The sequence below is a fragment of the Furipterus horrens genome, unplaced genomic scaffold (genome assembly GCF_987537825.1).
Source record: "Furipterus horrens unplaced genomic scaffold, mFurHor1.1.pri manual_scaffold_6, whole genome shotgun sequence".
NCBI classification, from domain to species: Eukaryota; Metazoa; Chordata; class Mammalia; order Chiroptera; family Furipteridae; genus Furipterus; species Furipterus horrens.
This window is the reverse complement of record NW_028327176.1, coordinates 167,951,531-167,974,069: the sequence shown is the minus strand read 5'-3', so window position 1 is coordinate 167,974,069 and position 22,539 is coordinate 167,951,531. Positions and strand designations below refer to the sequence as shown.

Sequence of the window (22,539 nt, the reverse complement as noted above, 5' to 3'; positions counted from 1 at the left end):
TTTGTGCCCAGCTCTATGCTCAGCATCAGGAAGATAGATAAATGGATGATAGAGAGATGCATGAGACTTCACCCATCACCCCCAGTAGAGATTAGTAAAGATAACATTTTGAGGTGGAAGAGAAGGAGAATGGGGGAGTTTATGCCTTGATATATATTTTTTTCTACTTGGAAAAAAAAAAAAGAGGGAAGGAGAGCAAAGGAAAAGGAAAAGCCTGGCAGAGGGCAAGCAAGTGTTAAACGTCTGTTATGCAGAATGATGAGGGAAATAAGAGAGAATTAAAAAAAAAAAAAAAACAGATTAGTAAAGTCCCATGATTCTTGTAGTAAATAGTTCTCTCCTCTCTGTTGTTGCCATGGCTGTTATCAACATCATTACAACAAATTATACTTGAGCCACATAACCATTTCACAACTGAGAAACCATTTCTTTGAAAAACTGATCATCAGTTATGCTGGTTTCAGGCTTGCTGTGCGGTGTGGGAGGCTAATTTAATTTACGGCCTCCTCTCTCTGCTCTGCGCTTGTTTAGGTGGAGCCTGTGATACAGAGAGGCCATGAGAGTCTGGTCCATCACATCCTGCTCTATCAGTGCAGCAGCAACTTGAATGACAGCGTTCTGGACTATGGCCACGAGTGCTACCACCCCAACATGCCCGATGCGTTCCACACCTGCGAGACCGTTGTGTTTGCCTGGGCCATTGGTGGAGAGGTGGGGCTGGAGTTTACTGAGATGTAACACAATGAATTGATCATGTTTTCCCCCTATGATTCCAATACTTATAAGTAAAGCTATATACAATTTTTGATATGAGGGTAGCTTATTTTTCTTTCCAAAGAAAGGAATTCTTCCCTTAAGCCATTTTATCTTATCAGCTATTGATTAATGAAGTTCCAGTATGCTGAAATATCTTTGAGAATGGTTGGTTTTTGAGTGGGATAGAGCTTTCAGGGACTTTCACAGGACACTGTCTCATGAAATTTTTCTAACTTAGGGTTTTTCCTATCCACCTCATGTTGGATTATCGCTCGGCACTCCATTAGATGCTCGTTATGTGCTTCTGGAAGTTCATTATGACAATCCGACATATGAGGAAGGTGAGTTTATTCTTCGTATATTCTATCTATGATTTTAAAAAGTTTTGTAACCTCTGTCTTAGAGTTGAAATAAAATAACATCTATTGTTAGAATAAAATTCTATGTTTATGATCCAAATTAGGATACTTATAGAGTAAAAGAGGGTACTATTAAAAATTACACTGGGATGAGAGTCATTACCAGTGATGAACAAGGCAAATGGGCCTCATGGTCACTAATCTTAAAAAAATGTTTGCATACTACTTACCAGGAAGTAGGAGAATAGACTTTTCCCTTTGTTATGTAAATTAGTCCCAAATACAGTTTCATAAGGATGAAACATTTTCTAACTACATATATGAAAAACTACCATATATCGCACTAGGAAGTATTAAGCATTTTGTTGTGTGATAGGAAAACCATAAATATACTCAAAAAGTATTCAGAGACACTGCATTATGATATTGAAATGAAGAGGAGTAAATATTTACATTTGATATCTGAATTTACATATGTAAATATTCCAAAACCAAAAAATTGAAAGATTTAATATGAAATTATCAACAGAAGCAACTTAAAACAATAACTTTGTTTATTATTTTGCATTGATTCATGAAATTATTCAGCAAATATTGAACACCAGCTATGTGCTGGGTCTGTGCTTAATGATATAATGTTCATGAAAAACACACTGTTTTCACCCTTGTGGAAATATAGTAAAATGGGAAACAGTAACAATAAAATATTTACACCAATAAATATAAAATTAGATATGATACATATAATTGATCCAAAGGGTCAATTTGATATTGATAGGTAGGTAAGTCACCACTGCAGAAAGGAGTCAACTAATTTCAAAATTAGTGGAACAGATGTATGAAGTTTGGGATTCATACTTTCCCTCCTTATAAGTATGTCACAGCAAAGAATGTGTCTTATTCACCATTCATTCCACAATGCTTATTGTAGTGCTTTTCACATGATAAAGCCTCAATTAGTATTGATTGAATAACTGTTGGATGATTGAAAGAATGGTGACAAACTCTATAGAAAGTTAATTACCAACAGTTTTCTCCATCAAGAGATGATTTCTTGACTGAGCAGTTGGTTTTCACCTCTTTATAAATATTACTGAACCTCACCTGAAAACAATATAAGACTTTTGTTGAGTTCTTCTACACTCTAATGACTTTAGGATTTTCATTCTGTCTTCATGTTGGATAATTGGGATATATCAGCTAGACAACACAAATATTTCTCCTGTGGAATGCAGATAATATTGCGACTTGTCTTTTAATTCCTGTTTGTGAAACTGAATGTTGTCTTCCATTAATCTTTGCTTGTATTCCTTTTCCTTGTGAGAGTTGGGGAAAATTAATGCATATAGGGATTTTTTTTATAAGAATGCAAACTCACTTTTAATTACGTGCTCTTGTTCCAGGCTTACTAGATAATTCTGGACTGAGGTTATTTCATACAACAGACATAAGGAAATATGATGCCGGGGTGATTGAGGCTGGCCTCTGGGTAAGCCTCTTCCATACCATCCCTCCAGGCATGCCTGAGTTCCAGTCTGAGGGCCATTGCACGCTGGAGTGCCTGGAAGAGGTATGCTGTGCCTCAGTTGGTGTGCTGCTATTTACACATGACTCAATGCTCTTAAAAAACTGTCAGGGAAATCCCCTGCTTTTTCATTATCAATGTTTTTCTTGTTATCACAATATGAAACCATCATTTATAATTTTAGCAAGACCTTTTATTTTAAGTCTTGAAGGCTGCAGGAGTAGAATTCTGAAGACAAGAATGACTCTCAACGTGTTTTCCTTCCTAGCCCCACTTCCTTTGTTTGTTTTATGTTGGACACTTCTGTTTATCATTCAAAGTTTCTTTCCCTGTGTAGTTTCCTTTCTCAACTTTACCTTTCATCTTTTACCTTTTTCCATTATTTATTTTCCTTTTTTCCCCCTTTTCTTTGCTCCCTAGTTTTCTTCCCTTCTTTAACCAAAGAGCCAAAATGACTAATATAAATATACAGACTGGATAATTAAAACCATGTATAAGTATTTAACAATGGCTGCTTTCATTTATATTCTTTTCTATTGAATGAAAGTATCTCAACATGGGTCAGATTCTTTATGAATTAAAAGATGGTGTGGTGGTAGGCAGTGTGGCAGGAAGGCGAAGTGGAAGCATGCTCTAGTGAGTTAGTTAAACCGAAATTCAGATTGCCATTACACCACTTATGAGCTGTAGGACTGTGGGCAAGTCCATTTAATGCTTCTCTCCCACTTGGTTTTCTTATCTGTAAATGTGGGAATAATTTCTCCTTTTAAGAGTTTTAGTTTGCAGGTTACTAATATAACAGAATATTTTTGCCAGGAGCTTTGACTTCCTCTTTAACTCTTAAAAGAAGGAAAAAGTAAGATAAGATTTAGGAGTGGTCTGATAAATGTAGCTTCACAATGATAACACTGGTAGAAATATCATGAAAAGTCCCAGTTGGTGGCTCAAGCATTCACTTAAATTGCTTTAGCTTTTCTTCTCAGTTGTCCTTCCAAGTTTCTTTTAACAAGAACTGTCTGAATCCATACTTGTTTGGGCTAATCGAGTCTTCCACTTTCCCCACCCCCAATCCATAGGCTCTGGAAGCTGAAAAGCCCAGTGGAGTCCATGTGTTTGCTGTTCTTCTCCATGCTCACCTGGCCGGCAGAGGCATCAGGCTACGTCATTTTCGCAAAGGGAAGGAAATGAAATTACTTGCTTATGATGACAGTTTTGACTTCAATTTCCAGGAGTTTCAGTATCTAAAGGAAGAACAGACAATCTTACCAGTATGAATGTTTTGTTCTTTCTCAATGAATGTTATGAAAGTCATGAGCCATATATCTGCTGAGAATTAGCAAGGTTCTACCGCTGAGATGAATTGCTCATGGGATCCTTATTCTCCAAGCCACCCACCATGGGTGTTGCACAACCCAGACGCAATGTGTTTGATCTGGTTTCCAAAATCAAAACTCATTCTTCTTGCTATTCCCAGGGGCACTTCAGGTTGTTGATTTTAAAAGAAAATAAAAATTGGGTTCTGAGCACTAGCATTACTCTTTCATTTGACTCCCCCGTTGAAATCTTTAGCTGCAGTTATGGTAATGGTAAGTCAGAGCCTTCCTTATTCCATAGGATATTTTTTTTAGAAGTTCCATTTCAGTAAACACGATTGTAAGGATAATTGTTTTATTTGGCAATGCTGTTCAGACATGGCTAATTATGTTGTGCTGTGTAATCCACTTGCAACAATAGTTGGGGTCATGGCAGAAGGACACAGAAGAGAATCTTAAGCCTTACAATAATGAAAGCTTTATTAAGTTTGTGTGTGTGTGTGTGATACTTCACTTTTTTCAAGTTTTTTATCCCGTGACCATCAAGTTTGTCATACAACTTTCTACCCATATTTTATACTTAGAAGTTCAATTCTTATATATTACTTTTGAAATGATAGTAATAGCTCTATCTTTTCTACATGCAGAAATTCTTTGATATACCCTGAGACTAGAAAGATGAAGTGTGCGAAACACTATGTCAAGACTCCTCATTCCCTTTTGTTGGCTGATCTCATCTTGAGGTTTTCCAGCCAGTTTTATTGTGTGATCTCAGAGCTTCCCAACTGGTGGGCTGTGAGCCGGGTATAAATGTATTGAGCTACTCATCCATGGTCCCTCTGACTAGCAGGGCAGGGAGAGCAAATCTGAGGGCTAGCACCAGAGTTATCTCTGTCTTGTCCATAAATAGCCTGTCCACTTACTTGAGCAGGCAGCCTAAAAAATTATTGTTTTCTATATGTGCTGAATTGTCCAAAAGATTGGAAAACACTGGAAGGATAAATTACTATTAATTTGCCTCACAATTCTGTTGTAAGAAAATAAAGACACAATTGAAGACCTTTAAGGAGAATAATGTAAATGAAGAGGTAATCACAATATCTAATATCTATCGCTAACATTTATGAAGTGTTTAATCACTACTAAGGAGTAAATGTGTGTTTTGCCATATAATCCCCTCACAACAGCTGTGCAAAATAAGTGCTGTTTTTATCATTATGTTTTAAGTGACCACACTATGCCCCAACGATTCATTTCCTTGCCTAAGGTCACGCAGCTAGAACACAGTGGAGTCTGGCCTGAACCCAGAGAGCCTTGCTTGTTTGCTTGCTTGCTTATCATCCTAGAATTTAACAGATCAAGGGTCTTCTCCTGAATCAAATTACTTAATGCATCCCTCCATAGAGCAATCTAAACTGCTGGCCTACAAATGTATTAGATAAATGAAACAGTGTAAGCCTCCAATCTGAAAGCTCATACCTTTATGTTTTAGGGAGATCATCTAATTACTGAGTGTCGCTACAGCACGAATGACAGGTCCCGGATGACCTGGGTAAGAACATTTTTATTATTAAAATTTATTTGAAGAAAGGGAGGAATAAACTTTGATTTTAAAGAAAAAAATTAGAAAACATCTTCATTGGGAAGCAAAATTCCTGAATGTCTTCAACATGAAACATTATAAAAGTGAAATCAGACCTATTTTAGCATTTCATCACATTAACTAATGATACTGTGATAATATTTGCATTGTAATTTATTGACTCTTGCATGAAAAGCTATCCTTAGTCTTTTAGTTTTTCCTCACCCAGTATTATTAATTAAAGACCTGTGGTTACTAATGATGATGTACATGAGTCTGGACTTAGATGAATCAAGACTTCAAAAGGAAGAATGAATTGCATGTTCTTAGGGTTTCTGACCCAAAGGGAAATTTCATCCCAACAGATTTACTGGGGAGTTTTGTCAAATATTCAAGAATTAGATCATTCATGCCTCTCTTATCTCTTCCAGGGAACACATCTCCAACCAAATCATTTTATGAAGTTAGCATAATTTTAAACTAAAACTTGAGAATGGCAGTTTGAGAGTGGTCAACAATATGCACTTGATGGAAATATCTTTGACAAAGTAGTGTCAGACCCTACATTATATAAAAATGTAATGTTAAGATCCACCCTGGCTTGTTTGGCTCAGTGGATTGAGCGTCGGCCTGCGAGCTAAGTGTCGCTGGTTCGATCTTCCAGTCAGGGAACATCAGAGAAGGAAAACTCTGACTCCAAAAAACCTCCGCTGCCTTGCAGCATACCTCTTCAGGGGAAAGGCTAAGGAAGTAAACCCCGACAGAAAATCCGGAGCTGGAGTCCCTAAGGCGGTTTGATGTTGTAGTCAACACTGGCAACTCCTGCGGCGCACCTGAAGCCAAGCTGTATTGACTCCGTCTTTCCCTTGGATCCTTCAGCTGCGAAGAGAGGGGGGGTCTGCTGCATGGGCAACAGCAGACCCTCCATATCACCCTGCCCAGGCTCTGTAGCTTCAGCTTCACTGGAGAGGACACTCCAGCGTCATCGTAAGATGTCGATTCAACACGGGAGGAGACAGATACCGTGTCACTCCCGAGTCGGACTGCACAGCCATTCTCGGCGGTGCAGATAGACTCTTAAGAAGCTACACCATCGTCTCTCGAGACGGACGGCTGCCGAATGTTAGGATCAATTTGGGTTTCACTAAGAAGCATCAAATTGGTTTAAATTAGGAAATATATTAATGCCATTCTTTAGTTAAGAGATTGAAGGAAAAAGATGTGTGATAACCTCAATTAGGGAAGAAAAAAATCATTCATAAAATTTAAGTCGGTCATGGGGGGAAAAAGAGCACTTAGCAAACCAGAAATAAGAGAGAATTTTCTTAACAAAATAAAAATTAGCTGTGAAAATCTATAGCAATTATTAAACTAAATGAACTACTAGAAGTGTTTCTTGAAAATCATGCAGACAAGTATATCTGTTATCACCATTTTTATTCAACATTGAACTGGAAAATAAAAATATAATATATAAGGTCAGAAAGGAAGCAAAGAGACAAAACACATTATTCACAAATATGTAATTTTCCACATAAAAAATTTCTCACATTTTGTAATATCTAAAATAATTATATTTTAGTATATAAGAAACTATCTCAAGAAATACAATAAAAACTCTAAGTTCTATAGAAATAAAATCTAACATTAGCTGTGTTTGATCTCTCTGGAAAAATATTATAAATATACATAGCAAGACAATAAAGAAACATCTAAAGATTAAGAGACACTATGTTCATGGATAGAAAAGTTCAGTAAAATAAAAACAATTCTATTTAAATTGTTCTATAAATTTTATATAATTTCAGTAAAAACTTCAGAGAGGTTTTATGGTTTGGGATTTTGGTATTAAGAAATCCTCATCTAGCCATAGCTACAAAAATATTCTCCTATAAATTAATTTTCTAAGAATTTGACAGTTTTAGCTTTTACATGGAGAAAGTTGATTCTATAATCTACATAGAAGAGCAAAGTGTCAATAATAGGCAGTATACTACTAAAAGAACAAGATGAGAAATAAACTTCTGGAGATGAAGGCTTATTTCATAGTTACGGTGATTAATAGTGTGTTTGGGTGCAGAGTTAGAACAGTGGAACAGAGTAGGGTCATGGAAACAGACCTACAAATCCTTTATATGGAAACTTGATTTAGGATAGATATGGCATTCAGATGAGGAAAAGGGATGGACTTTTCAGTAAAGAATACTGACACAATTAGGTATCCAAATGACAAAAATAAAATTATGTCCTTATCTTGCACAATATACAGAAAATAAGTTCCAGGAAAATGAAATATTTAAATGTGAAGAGCAAAAATTCAAAACCTCTAGGATAAAAAAATATATGAATATATTTTTATGACTTTGGAGTAGGTAAGACTTTTTAACAAAACATAAAAAGCAGAAACTATGAATTAAGATATTGATAAATTTGACTACATTAAAGCCACTGGTTACAAAATAAAACATGGTTAAGTAAGTGAAAAGAAGTTTTAAACTGAAAAAATATATATTTGCAATACATAGATTAAAACAGCATTACTATTCAGTATTAAAAGAAATTTTATTATTCAATAACATAAGACAAACATACAATAGAAACAAAAGATAAAAATATTTAATAGCTAATAGAAATAAAAGCCCAAACAGATAATAAACATATGAAAGGACCCTTGATTTTATTTGAAACCAAAGTTACACAAATGTAAACCCAAATGAGTTATTTTATACTTACCATTTGACAATATTTAAAATTATAATTCCCCTCGTGCTGCTGAGTATAAATTTATAAAACCACTTTGGGGAAAAGCATGGCATTCTCAAGTAAAGCTGGAGACTGATATATGCCCTACCCAGTTCCATTCCTATGTGGATTTAACCTTAAGGTGACTTCTGCAGGAAGCGTCCCAGGAGCAGAGTACATAAAATATTCATAGTAATATGTAACAACCCAGGAGCAAAACCCTGGGAACAGCTCAATCATTTATCAAAAGGAAAACAAAAAATATGTTACAGTAGGTCCACATGTTATGTAAATAAAAATATATAGTTATGGAAACTAATGATATTCATATATTAACTAATGTATTTGAAGAACATAATCTTTATTGAAAAGAGCAAATTTGCAACTGACTATATGTAGTTGTGATATCATGTATCTAAAGTTCAAGAACATATGAAATTAAACATGTATTGTTTAAAGGATGCCTACATCAGTGAACTAAATGTAAAGTATAATAAAAAGCATTAGAATGATAAACAAAATATTGAGATGATCATCATCTTTGGTTCAGGTGGGTAAGAGGAAAATTGAAGGTAAGCACACTTCTAGAAGGTAGTCCAGACACTGGTGTTGACATTTTTCTCATGCCTTATATGTAATTTTGTTTGCATGGAATATTTTACTAAATATATAATAAATTATTATTTTAATGTATATTTTGGTGCTCTGCTTCAATACTCTCCCTTTTCAGATCTAAGACAGCTAAACCTCAGCCACAACTGTATCCTTTACTGGGCATTGACTTTGGTGCCAGGGAATGGCTCACTTAAAGTTACACTCACTCTAGTGGAGCAGCCAGCAGTCAATGACCGGTTGATGTGAGATTTCAAAGGCTCAGCTCCTTCCTACAGTGTGGGAAAACTCTGAATAGCCACCTCCGCTCAAGGATAGACTAAATATGATACTTACAGAGGCATCAGATGCAGTCTCATTTGTAGAATGGCTTCTCTCTTTGCTCAATCCTGCCTTGCTCATCAAGTGTAAGACATCATACTTCTATAATTTGTAGTCCTTGCATATTAGCCACTGCATTAATTTATAACCATGAACAATATTACTAAGTTTTTCACTTTTATCTTTGAAGGATAATTAATTTGCTGGATACAAAATTCTTGATTAATTTATTTTTCCCTGCAGTAGTTGACTATGCAATTTCAATATCTTTTTGTTACTTCCATCTTTCGTGATGCAATGCCAGCTGTCAATTGTATTATTGTTCATCTACATGTGCTATGTCATTTTTCTCTTGCTGCTTTCAAGATTTTCTTTTCTTTGTCTTTTTGACTCTCAGCAATATGGTCTATGATGTATTGAGGTATAGCTCTCTTAATATTTCTCTTTGGCATTTGTTGAGGTGCTGGGGATTATAAGTTCATGTTTTTTCACTAAATTTGGGGAAATTTCAGCCATTATATTTTATAATATTTTTTCTACCCCTTCTCTCTTTGTTCTCATTCTGGAACTCCAATTACATGTATGTTGGAACAGTTGTAATTGTTCTATAGCTCTCTGGGGGAAATTTTCACTTTCTTTAGTCTTGCTTTTACTCTTTCTGTTCTTTAAATTTGATAATTTCTATTGATCTCCTTCCAATTCACTGATTCTTTTCTCTTCCATCTCAGATTTGCTGTTGAGTTCGTCCTGTGAATTTTTAATTAAATTATGGTATCTTTCAACTCTAGAATTTTATTTTATTTTTTAATTTTCCATTCTCTGATGTCATTTCTTATTTGTTCACTCAATTTTCAATATACTTGCCTTTAATTACTTGAATATCATTTTTTAACTCTTTAAATATATTTATATCTGCTTTTAAGTTTTTGCTAAAACCTGTGTCTGTATTCTCTCATAATTAGTTTCTATTGATTAACTTTTTCCCTCTGAGTACAGATCATAGTTTTCTCTTTCTTTTCATGTTTAATAACTTTAGGTTGAAAACTTGGACAGTGTAGATAATGCATTGTAGCAATTCTAGATTCTCTTCTTCTGAGGATCTTTGTTTTTGTTTTTTAATTTTAATAGACAATTTACTATCTAGATTCAAAACATGAAATCTGTATCCTTGTGGTAAGCAGCTGCTGATATTTACACACATGACAACAAGATTATAGAGAATTCAGTGCAACTGGGAAAATATTCCTTTGACTGATTCATTGGTATCATGTTAACCATATACCCCCATAATCCTCTGAAATGTTCACTGTGGCGAGAAGTTTACATCATTTAAACAGAAATTTAAGGAGATCATGAGGTCATTTGAGAAAGACAACTTTTAAGGGGATGGAAATAATTGTATTAATTTTAACTGTGTCACTACCTTTTAAAAAAGTAAATTGTCATTTGTATCATGTTTGAGCTTTCAGATTTCTTACATTTTAATACTGGAAGGAACTGTATGACCTTGGTGGCTTGTGTGCTACAAATGTCCCAATTAGTAGAGCATATTTTTCTAAATAAAACATCTTCATTTTCAGGGAGGACTAAGCACCAGAAATGAAATGTGTCTCTCATACCTTCTTTATTACCCAAGAATTAATCTTACTCGATGTGCAAGTATTCCAGACATTATGGAACAACTTCAGTTCATTGGCGTGAAGGAGATCTACAGGCCAGTCACGTAAGCAATAATTGAATTTTATGGTAGGGGTGATATACTTCCAAAAAGGATGAGCATTATTTTCCTATTGTATTTATCATCATGTTATGGAATTCCTTTATATGTTATTTCTATTTGCTTATCTTCAACTGGGGAAACCAGAAGAGCTTCTTGGTTGCTTTGCCCAGGTCTGCAAGACTGCTCCCAGGTTCAGAGATTTTTCTAGGAGGACCTAACAGCATATAGGTTCGGCATATAGTTGTACTTCTGGCTAATATTAATTACAGTGAGAAAATATAAAGAAAAATGAACAAAAGGAAAAAGGTACAGGGGGCAAAGTTTTCAGGCGTAAACCTCCAAGAAACCCCTCCCAGTGGAGTCACACAGAAAGTGCCTAATTCCACCAGCATCAAATTATGGCAACATGTTCAGAAGGTTGTGAACTGAAGAATCTCATTAGAGACTCAGTGCACAAGAGTTTTTATTGGGGGCTGGTCATAGAGGTGCCCTCTGCTCAGAAAATACCTAAATTCCAGACTCCCAGGAAGAAAACAGGTACTCAATATAAACTACAGTATTGTGCAAACGGTCTAGGCACAACGAGTCACTCTTATCATTTAGAGAAAGTTTTATATTAGTACAGCAAATTGGTTGCTATTTAAATTCCCTGATGCCAGCCACATGTCAAACTTCCAAGCAGGCATTTCTAAAAATACAGTAGTAGTCCCTCGCTATATCATGGTTCACTTATCATGGTCTCACTGTATCGCGGTATTTTTTTTAAATATATTTAATTATTTATCACGGATTTTTCGCTATATGGTGGGATTTTGCGGTACTGTATACGTATGTTGTTAAAGTGACGTAGGTTTAAGAGTGTAGAATAAATGTAAGGTTCCTACTTTGTGGGGGATCTGGAATGTAATACCCATGAGAAGTGAGGGAATACTGTAGCAGTCTCAGGCTGGCTCTTTGAACTCTTCCTGCATAACTCGTTAAGATAAAACAATAAACAAGATAAATATTATTCCTTTCAAATGAGGGAGAGAAAATAAATAAACAATATAAATATAAAAGTTCAGATAGAAGATGTTATAAAAATAATTAAGACAGTGAAAGACGTGTGTAGTTGTTGTCAATAGGGTGGTGAGAGCCTTTTGGGGAGGTGCCTTAGTCTGGCTACTGTACCCTAAATACCATAAACAGGGTGGTTTATAAACTCCAGAACCTGATTTCTCACATTTTGGGAGTCTGGGAAGTCCAAGGTCAATACATGGGAAGATTCGGTGTCTGGTGAAGCCCCACTTCCTCATGGATGGTCATCTTCTTACAGTGACCTCACATGGCAGAAGGAACAATGGAACTTTCTTAAGCTGCTTTTATAAGGGGTAGTAATCCCATAAACGAGGGCAGACTTACTTCCAAAGGCCCCATCTCCCAATAATGTCACCTTGGGTGGTAGGATTTCAACATGAATTTTGGATGGACATATACATTCAGTCCATGGCAAGAGGTGCTACTTGAGCAGAGATCAAAGTGATGAGAAGCCAGCTATGAAAAGATATCCAAGCCTACTCTATGCAGAGAGAAGGGTCAGTGTAATGACCCAATGGTGAGTACGAAGCTAGCATGCAACACGAAGGTGAGTTTAGCTGGAGCAGAGTGAAGTATGGTAGGGAATGAGCAAGTGGGACCAGATCATATAGGATTGAGGCTACAGAAGGACTTAGGGTTTTAAGTGCAAAGAGAAGACACTGTAGTGTATTTTAAAAAAAGGTCAGTTTGTGGCTCAGTGGATTGAGTGTTGGCCTGAGAACCAAGTGTCGGGGGTTCGATTCCCAGTCAGGGCACATAACTAGGTTGCACGTCAGGTCCCCAGTTGGGGGCACAAGTGAGAGGCAACCACACAGTGATGTTTCTCTCCCTCTCTTTCTCCTTTCCCCTCTCTCTAAAAATAAATAAACAAGTAAATAATTTTTTTTTTTTAAAGTCAGTTTGGTTCTTGGGTTGAGAAAAGATTCTAGGAGGGGAAGATTAGAGAGAATAATACCAACCAGGACACTATTATGATTGTCCAGGTGAGAGGTAAGGGTGCCTTGTACCAAGGTGGTGGCAGCAGAGTTAATGAGAAATGGCTACACCACGTTACCTTCTGAAGGCAGCACTCACTGGACTTGTTGATTGATTGCATCTCAGGGAGTTAGTCAAAGGGAAAGAGGGAAGGAAAAATGATGTTGTATCAGTGGGGTAATGGTGTAGGGAAACCTGTTTGATGGAGAAATTGAAAATTCTGTTTTGGATATATTAAGGTTGTAGAAAAACAGAAGAATTAGTGTGCCTAGTGGAAATTTTGAAGTATAGATTTTGTTTTAATATAAGGAAGAATGTTCTAATGATTTCAGAAACTCTTCAAAATGAAAGAGACTGATATAATTAGGCAAAAGTTACACATAGATTTCTGAGTGGGTGTATTTAAGAAGAGGGTAAAAAAACAATGCGGATGTGGTAAAATTCAAATGCTAAAGGAGAATGTAATTATGGTCTACTTTTTGTTTCTAAATATTATAGAGATTATAAATTATGAACTAAAGCACTACTTTAAAATTACACTTACAGTTCATAAATGTGTTCTACTGAGTTCGTATCCAGACAACCCAATGACCACCAGAACAGAAGGCTGGATCCACTAAAATACAAATAACAAAATGCTTATGTGAATTAGTTTGTAGTTTATGAAGTATTTTCAAATGCATGGTTTCATGTAAGTTATTTTCACACAATTCCAATAGGTAGAGCAAAACTTGCAATCCTAGTTTTATAGAGGAGGAAATGGAAACTGAGAGATGATGAAATTGTTCAGTGTTCTATAATTCATAGTAAATGGCAGAGCTAGGGTTTATATTGTAGTCTCTAATTATATATATATATATATATATTGGCCCTGGCTGGTTTGGCTCAGTGGATTGAGCGTCGGCCTGCGAGCTAAGTGTCGCTGGTTCGATCTTCCAGTCAGGGTACATCAGAGAAGGAAAACTCTGACTCCAAAAAACCTCCGCTGCCTTGCGGCATACCTCTTCAGGGGAAAGGCTAAGGGAGTAAACCCCGACAGAAAATCCGGAGCCGGAGTCCCTAAGGCGGTTTGACGTTGTAGTCAACACCGGCAACTCCTGCGGCGCACCTGAAGCCAAGCTATATTGACTCCGTCTTTCCCTTGGACCCTTCAGCTGCGAAGAGAGGGGGGGTCTGCTGCATGGGCAACAGCAGACCCTCCATATCACCCTGCCCAGGCTCTGTAGCTTCAGCTTCACTGGAGATGACACTCCAGCGTCATCGTAAGATGTCAATTCAACACGGGAGGAGACAGATACCGTGTCACTCCCGAGTCGGACTGCACAGCCATTCTCGGCGGTGCAGATAGACTCTTAAGAAGCTACACCATCGTCTCTCGAGACGGACGGCTGCCGACGACGATATACTCACAAGTATTTTCCTTTATTACAAATTATTATATTTTTAAATAAAATATTGATAAAAATCAAAACAGCACATACAATGTTATTCTAAAAACACTAGAATATAGTGTTGTTTTTAAAATATTCTCTCCTACTAACATTTAAGTAGCCTTTTATTCCTTTAGAATATTTCTTATATATTGACTAGAACTTTTCCCTAATCAGCAGTTAATTTGAAAGAATGTTGAAAACAAATGGACTTTCAAGGCTGCATGTTTACAAGATGGTGATTCAAAATACATTCTATTTTGAATACATCCTATGGTGGAATTATTCTTTCTTGGTTCTTATTGTGTAAAATCTCTGAAAATGCTCATTTTCCATGTCCCTGTGAGGGGGTTCTGCCATTGCCCATGCTCTGGTCTCCCCCAGGAAATACTGACGTTGGACTTTTTATCACTTAGAAGGAGAATTGCTTTGCAGAACAAGGCCAGTTTTGAGATATCATTGCCTACATAAAGCGATTTAACTCCACGTTAAATATACTTATTCTTCAAAAATATGAGTGAAAAGAGTCTCTGCTATGAAATACATGTTTGGACTTTAAATCAAAGTTCCAAGTCTAGTTCATCATCACAGTGACATAATATTATTGAAGGCCAAAATAACAAGGTACTGGTTAAAAGATCAGAAACAGGGAAATAGTTGTTTGTTTGTTTTTTTTTGTTTGTTTGTTTTGTTTTACTTCAAAGAAAATTGCTAATTTGGTTTCAGGACACAATACTAAAAAGGAATATCTTCTCACATGTAACCCCAAATCTCCTATTTTGTGCTTTTAATGTAATAATTAGTTAGGTGCCCCATTTCATTTTAAACATTACATAGCAATTCTGACATTAGAGGATGACTTCCTAGAAAAATAGAGACAACTACATCCTGTTTCAGAATTTATCTGTTCTAGGGGATGCCTCCTACAGATCTGGCAAGGCTTAAGGAAGAACAGAAACTCACAAAGGTTAGATGAGATGACAGACTAGATAATGAGTTTATATCATTTCTCTGTTTTCTGAAACATCACACACCAATGTAGTTCCAGAAGGTTTATGTAATGGAAAAGTTCCTGTGTTTTTTTGTTTGTTCTAATTCTAAAAGTGAATCAAGAGAGATGTTTCTTTTTTTTTTCTTTATAGAAAAAAATCACTTTATGTTTATAATGTGAAAAATCACAAAGGCTTATTATAGCTTAGGTAATGCAGAAAAATGTTTTCAAAAGAATGAATGCCATCACCTCAAATTCTGTTAGAAAATAAATACTAATAACATTAATTGAAAGCTGTTATAAACATTTTCCTGTGTAGATATTGATGTAAACATGAATAAATTATGTTATAAAGATTTTAACTTGTTCACTGTTTTAAACAAAAACATTAAAATTTAATTTTGTTTTAATTTATCAGAAGAAAAAGAAACTGAACTAAAACAGAAGAGTTGTTGAACTTCAAATAAATGTTGCTGTTGTTTTTAACCACAAAGACAGTAATTAATTAAGGGGCTCACAAAAGTTAAGAAAATAGATTGTAAAAAAATTAAGATGTTACACTCACATTTTAAAAACTACATGATGGAATTTGGGTGGTTGTTTTTTTGTTTTTGTTTTTTAAATTTTGGGATTTGGGGTGGTTATTTTCCTGGTTGTTTTTTGTTGTTGTTGTTGTTCTTACTGTTTTCCTTCTCTTTCTTTTTTCTTTTTTCCCCTAAACTACATGTTTTAATTTTAGATCGTAAAAGATGAGAAGGACATTCATACTTTCACATTGTGTCCAACCTCCCCTTTCTATACCTCCAAATATTTATTATTTATATTAGAAATTTTGTATTTTCAAGATTTTAGTTTTTCACATTTAATTTTGAAACTTAAGCCTAACAATATTTAATGCAACTTTAATTTTTAAATAGATTTCATGATAATCCCGAATCTATATGATTTCTACATTTTTGCTTTTTTTAATTTGATATATCAGGATTTTTTTCTCAAGTTGTTTAATCAAGAAGGGCTTCCAGGTGCTTTATGCCCTGAGTTCTTTTACCTTTGAGAATTGCTGCACTTATATCAGGGCAGAATTTTACTGGATAAAATATTGTGGGATAATCCCTTCCCACCCCCTTCAGAGATCTCTTTGGATGAATGGGAGCGTTTGTCTTGTACCTGTAGAACACATAAGTTAAACTGAACATATTTCATTGTTGAACATTCAGGTGAATACCTCGGGGTGAAATTGCTGGACTGTATACTCAGTTTACATTGATTTCATAAGACTCTCAACATCTCCAGAATGGTGGACCTTTTTACATTCTTAGCAGTAGTGTATAAAAGCTCCTATTGCTTAACATTCTTCTCAATGTTTTGTATTTTCAGTTTTTAAAATTTCATCTATTTTAATATGTATGTAGTATGATCAGAGAAGGAAAACTCTGACTCCAAAAAACCTCCGCTGCCTTGCGGCATACCTCTTCAGGGGAAAGGCTAAGGGAGTAAACCTCGACAGAAAATCCGGAGCCGGAGTCCCTAAGGCGGTTTGACGTTGTAGTCAACACCGGCAACTCCTGCGGCGCACCTGAAACCAAGCTGTATTGACTCCGTCTTTCCCTTGGACCCTTCAGCTGCGAAGAGAGGGGGGGTCTGCTGCATGGGCAACAGCAGACCCTCCATATCACCCTGCCCAGGCTCTGTAGCTTCAGCGTCATCGCAAGATGTCGATTCAACACGGGAGGAGACAGATACCGTGTCACTCCCGAGTCGGACTGCACAGCCATTCTCGGCGGTGCAGATAGACTCTTAAGAAGCTACACCATCGTCTCTCGAGACGGACGGCTGCCGACGACGAGTATGATCTTATTGTGGTTTTATTTTCCATTTCCCTTGTGACTAACAATCTTGAACCTCTTTTCACATGCTTATTGGTTATTTATATAAGTTCCTCTTTAATTCAAATTTTTGTCCATTGTTTAGTTGGGTTTTTTTGTTTTATTACTGATTTGTAGGAGTTCTTTATATTTTTAAAGAGTTCTTTATATTTGGATGTAAGTCCTTTGTCAGACATATTTTTACAGATAATTTCTCCCAGTCTGTGGTTTGATTTTCATTTTTTAGCTGTAGTTTTTGAAATCCATTTTATCATTTATCATTTGTTTTGTGCTTTTGATGTCCTATGTAAGAAATAATTGCCTACCCAAGATCATAAAGATTTTCTCCTTTTCTCTCTTTCTTTTTTTTTTTTTTTTTTTTCTACTAAGAACTTTATAGTTTTAGGTTTTACATTTTGGTTGATGATATATTTTGAATAAATTTCTGCACGTGGTATGAAATAAAGACTAAGGTTCATTGTTATTCATACAGATATCAAGTTGTTCAAGAACCAGTAAGATGAAAAATATCTATCTTTTTCCTATTGAATTGCACTGGAATGTTTGTTGAAAATCATTTGACCATGTGCTGACTATTTCTGAACTCTGAATTCCGTGTCATTGTTGTACATGTTTAGCCTTAATATAATATCACACTCAATTATTATAATTTTATAGTTTGTCCTTCAGTTAGAGCGTTTAAGTCCCCAAATGTTGTCATTTCCTTTCCTTTTCCCCAACTTACTTTGGATAGTCTGTTTATTTCATTTTTCTATATATTTTAAATCAACCTGTCAACTAGATTAAAATTACAAAGAGAAATTACTCATTAATATTAAATAATATTAATGTGATTTATTTTTATTAACTACAGTAATATATAAATAATACCCTTTTTAAAGTGTTTATTTGGGTAGATGTTTACATACTGCCCAGATGTGCAGAAATGTAACTATTGATTTCTAGAACATTCCTGATATTCCTAACTCTCAGACCCAGAGATAGCAGAAGAACTTGCTACTTCAAGGTTATGTATTTCTGACTTGAAGCTTAGTCTTATAAGGAAAAATACTCAAAATGAAAATATTCACTTTTTCAGGATTTCTCCTCTTTCTGCTTTGCCCTCTTTTGTCCAGGGATAAGCTGGAGGTGTGGTGTGGGACAGGCTGGAAGTGGCGGTGTGACATTATTATAGAGCAGTTTGTAGGAATGGAAAAGAGACAATAAACATTATACAGTAATGCCATCTCAGAGAGGTTGGTGACTATGTCCCCAAGTTAGTCATGCCTTGCTGTCCCCAACCTATGAACCTGTGGGTTTTCCTTTTTTACATATTTTCCACATATTTATAGTAAGTTAACATATTTTATACCTCATGTCAAAAAATCCTAGTTTGCTAATCTACTGTAACAGCAAAGCTTTTAAAGATTTTATCAATGTACAATAAGACAGTATTCATTCTTACCTGCAAGGCTACAGAAAATTCAGAGGATTTAGGCCAACTCGGATCCTTAGTAGAGATTCTAGTGCCACCTTGTGGTGTGTTGGGTGGTTACAGGCTGATGATTCCTCCCCTCATATTCCCGGGAAACCACACCTCCCCCGCCCGCCAGTATTTCCCTGGTTAGGAGGTTGATTTTATTTTTTTCCAAGCAGATGCCTTACCCTTTTGAAAAGTAAATTTTATTTTTAATATTTTGTTTTAAAACTTTTACATTTAATAATAAAACCTAGATGTAGTTTTTATTGTATTTAAAAGGACATTGTATATAAACGTAATAGTCCCCTTTCAAGCTTTTGTTTTATACTAATTCTGATTTGTATCTCTACCAGTGTTCACAGCATGTTGAATTTTAAAATGCGATAGATTCTAGGTCATTGGTGGATATGCTTAATGTAATGTGACGCTGATTGCTCTTCCTTTCTGACATTTAATTTTAAGGTCACTGTACAAAATAATGCATTTAAAACTCAACAAAGATATATTGACTTTAATGAAAGGAACAAAGGAAGTTAGGACTAAAGAATAGAAAAGTCATTGTATATTATGCTTTGCTTTTTTATTGTATTACTTACTATGGTATGGAGGAAATAATTTTAATTTAGACAATAAAATTTATCTTTATAACTTAAAAAATGAATAAAGGATGCTTAATTTACTTAAAACGATCATATTCAGTGTGTCCAAGTAGGTTATGTGCGTAAGGGAAGAAACTCTAAAAATCAAATATTAAAATGGAGATTTCTCAGCTGGAGATAAATTATTTGGTAATTAGTGGAACATCTTCTTGGGGTGTCATGGGAGCCAGACACCTGCTTGTTACCCATGACAGTCTCCTGGAAGGTCCACGGTTAGTTCCTGTAACTTTTTGTTATGTGTCACCATTCACACTTTTTCTTTTTTACAAAGCAATAATATAAACTAAACTTATATTTAATGAAGAGTATCTTTTCAAGCAGGTCTTGTCATTCTTCTGTGACTTGTTCTTTCTTTCTTGGGCATTTAATATGGTTTTCATTTGTTTTTTCTTAGAGCAGCAAGTAGAAGCAAAGTATATTGTCTGAAGAATATTTTTTCTCAGTAAAATTTTTAAAATACTGGTTCATTTTCAAATCTTTGGAATTTTTCTCCATGTAAGCAAGTCAAAGCAGCGTAGCCACTAGGGGTCAGGCTTTTCTACTGTGAGTGAAACTGAAATTTCCACAGCCGGTACAGTCCCTTTCAAGATCCTACATGTTTTTAAATGACACCATTAACATTAGCATTACACTATTTAGAACTGTTTATCTATCAGTTATGTTATTAACTAGAGCCAAAACAAATAAATGAGGAATTGTGAGGCTCTGGGGAAGCTTTCTGAGCCAAAATTATTTGTCTCAAAGTAATATCCATCTGCTATCAAAACAAGGAATTTCATTGTTTAAAAAGACTCCTTATTTGGTATGTAATTCTTCTAGTAACTGCTGATGAGTTCATCAGTGCGGTGTATTACATCATCTATGTCTGTAAAAATGAGCAAGTATGAGGTCTGTTTTAGAATGTTGAAAAAGAATGGAAACATGTAATGCTTTTATTCTGAATATGACATTGTGATTTCTTTTTTCTTTTTTTAACTTTAAATTCAGGACCTGGCCTTTCATTATTAAAAGCCCCAAGCAATATAAAAACCTTTCCTTCATGGATGCAATGAACAAGTTTAAATGGACTAAAAAGGAAGGTCTGTCCTTCAACAAGCTTGTCCTAAGCCTGCCAGTGAACGTGAGATGCTCCAAGACAGACAATGCAGAGTGGTCGGTAAGCCCTACTCCATTTTAATCTTCTGGGATACCAGAGGTCCCATTTTACCTTGAATCCACAACAGTTAAAATCTAAGGAACAGACCAATATCCAGAAATCTAACAATCCAGCTGATAACCATTACTTGAGTTTTCCGAAAACTCCTGATTTCACTCCCTTTAAAGAGGGAAATTTATTCTAAACATAAAGTTGTATGAAGCAGCAATAGCATGAGATGAGAGTTTCAGAAAGCAGCGGAGCCTGTTTTGTATCTCTTCTGTCCCAGAGGTGTGCCCGGCTCTCTTCTCCACTTCCCTCAAGTCCCTTAAGGCTGGGACTGTCCTGATATTTGACAACTTCAGCAGATATTTGCTCGCCCACCCCCACCCCTTTGATCCCTGCAGAAGTGCGAGGGTTGAGCAGGCTTGCCCACAGCGCTGCTCTTAAATCATTCACCCATTGGCTTTGTCTGCTCTTTCATTTTCAGATCCAAGGGATGACAGCATTACCTCCAGACATAGAGAGACCATACAGAGCAGAGCCTTTGGTGTGCACCTCTCCTTCCTCATCCCTGCATAGAAGCTTCTCGCTCAAGCTGCTGCTGTGCTTCACAGTCCTGGGCAGCGTGCTGAGCCGCTTACACATGTGGCCCTAATTCTGTAGTCCTCAGTGACGATGTCTTCTGTGATCCGAGACTGTCATTGAAGGTGGAAGTTAAAGGCACTTTGGGCATGAGGAGTGTGTGTGAAGATCGTGGAGACTTACCTTTCATACACTCCCTCCTACTGTCCCAATCTACCCAGGAGATGTCATGGGTTCTCTTCCTTTCCTCAGAAATGTCTGATAAAATGTATCAATTACCAATGGAGCACAACTGGCATGATAACTGCACCTTTATACAAATTTGGACAATGTCAAGTGGAAGTAAAAGAATTCTTTCTTTACTTCTGGAATACATTTCATTTAAACACTCACAATTGCTATTTGATGTTTTTAATTTTGATTTGGCCTTTATATTCCTTTTTAAAAAAATACTTTCATCTTAAACATGTAAAAAGAAGTACTCTCTCTCCATTCCAGTTTTCATCTTCTTCATCGTTCTTTGGGTGTGTCTTTCCAAGTGTAACAAGGGTCCCTCCTGTCTCAATGTTACCCAGTTCTGTCCTCTGTGAATTACCCGTGGGTCCCATATCTCAATACTTTTTGATCATGCCCATTCTAAGTTCTTCACTTATCTGAGTCTATTGCTACTCCCAACCCCATCTCAGTACTTTTGCATCCTTCCCTGCTCAGCGCTGCCCAGGTGAGTGTTTTATTGAGCTCTGACACTATCTCAAAAGAAAGAGGCTACGGGAAACATAGAAATGGACCTAACTGGTTGTAGGCTGAGAAGAACATGTATCCAGCTGCAAATGCTATGCTGTGAGGGGTCCTTTTTGAGGTTCCAGTCCAAGGCTAAACAGTGTGAGGGAGCTGGCCTAGGTGGGTGTGAGGTCTATGCAGTGCCTCGCGGACTGCCATTGGATGTCGCACAGGCTGCATACTGGCTCAATTTGAGTCACAGTTGCTGTTGTAGATTTATTTCTATATTAGTTAATAGACAGACTTTCCATAATAAAATTGTTACCAATTGAATATCTGGAGACCTTTTTGGTTGTCTTCATATAATTTAGCTAAATCTTGTTTTGTGTTCTTTCCTCGTTTCTTAAGTTTGTATCATATTAATAAACTAAATAAAATCAAAATTTTGTGTGGTATCTTGTACACTCCTTGAGAAAAGAGATTCTGTACTGATGTTTCCAGTCTAATCAATTAAGCACTCTGCATTTTTCTATTCCATTTTTAAGCCCTCTCTCCCCAGAAAACAATGTCTTCAACACAAACTGTATTGTCTTTTAAATAAATATTATGTTTTGGTGTGTTTCCTTCCTGATTCTAAGAATTTTGTTCATATAATGAAATATCTGTAATATTTATGAGGCATATTTTATAGT

At 35.9% G+C, this 22,539-nt stretch overlaps 1 protein-coding gene across 1 annotated transcript in view; it reads left to right on the top strand.

The window, feature by feature from the left end:
- Positions 1-21,320, top strand: part of MOXD1 (monooxygenase DBH like 1) — a 78,400-nt gene extending 57,080 nt beyond the window's left edge. The window contains exons 5-12 of the mRNA XM_090280652.1: positions 532-711; positions 995-1,097; positions 2,519-2,685; positions 3,717-3,908; positions 5,446-5,505; positions 10,791-10,933; positions 20,395-20,563; positions 21,033-21,320. Of these exons, the coding sequence (XP_090136778.1) occupies positions 532-711; positions 995-1,097; positions 2,519-2,685; positions 3,717-3,908; positions 5,446-5,505; positions 10,791-10,933; positions 20,395-20,563; positions 21,033-21,200 (1,182 nt within the window). The 3' untranslated portion in view covers positions 21,201-21,320. The remainder of the gene's footprint in view (positions 1-531; positions 712-994; positions 1,098-2,518; positions 2,686-3,716; positions 3,909-5,445; positions 5,506-10,790; positions 10,934-20,394; positions 20,564-21,032) is intronic.
- Positions 21,321-22,539: the final 1,219 nt, after the last annotated feature.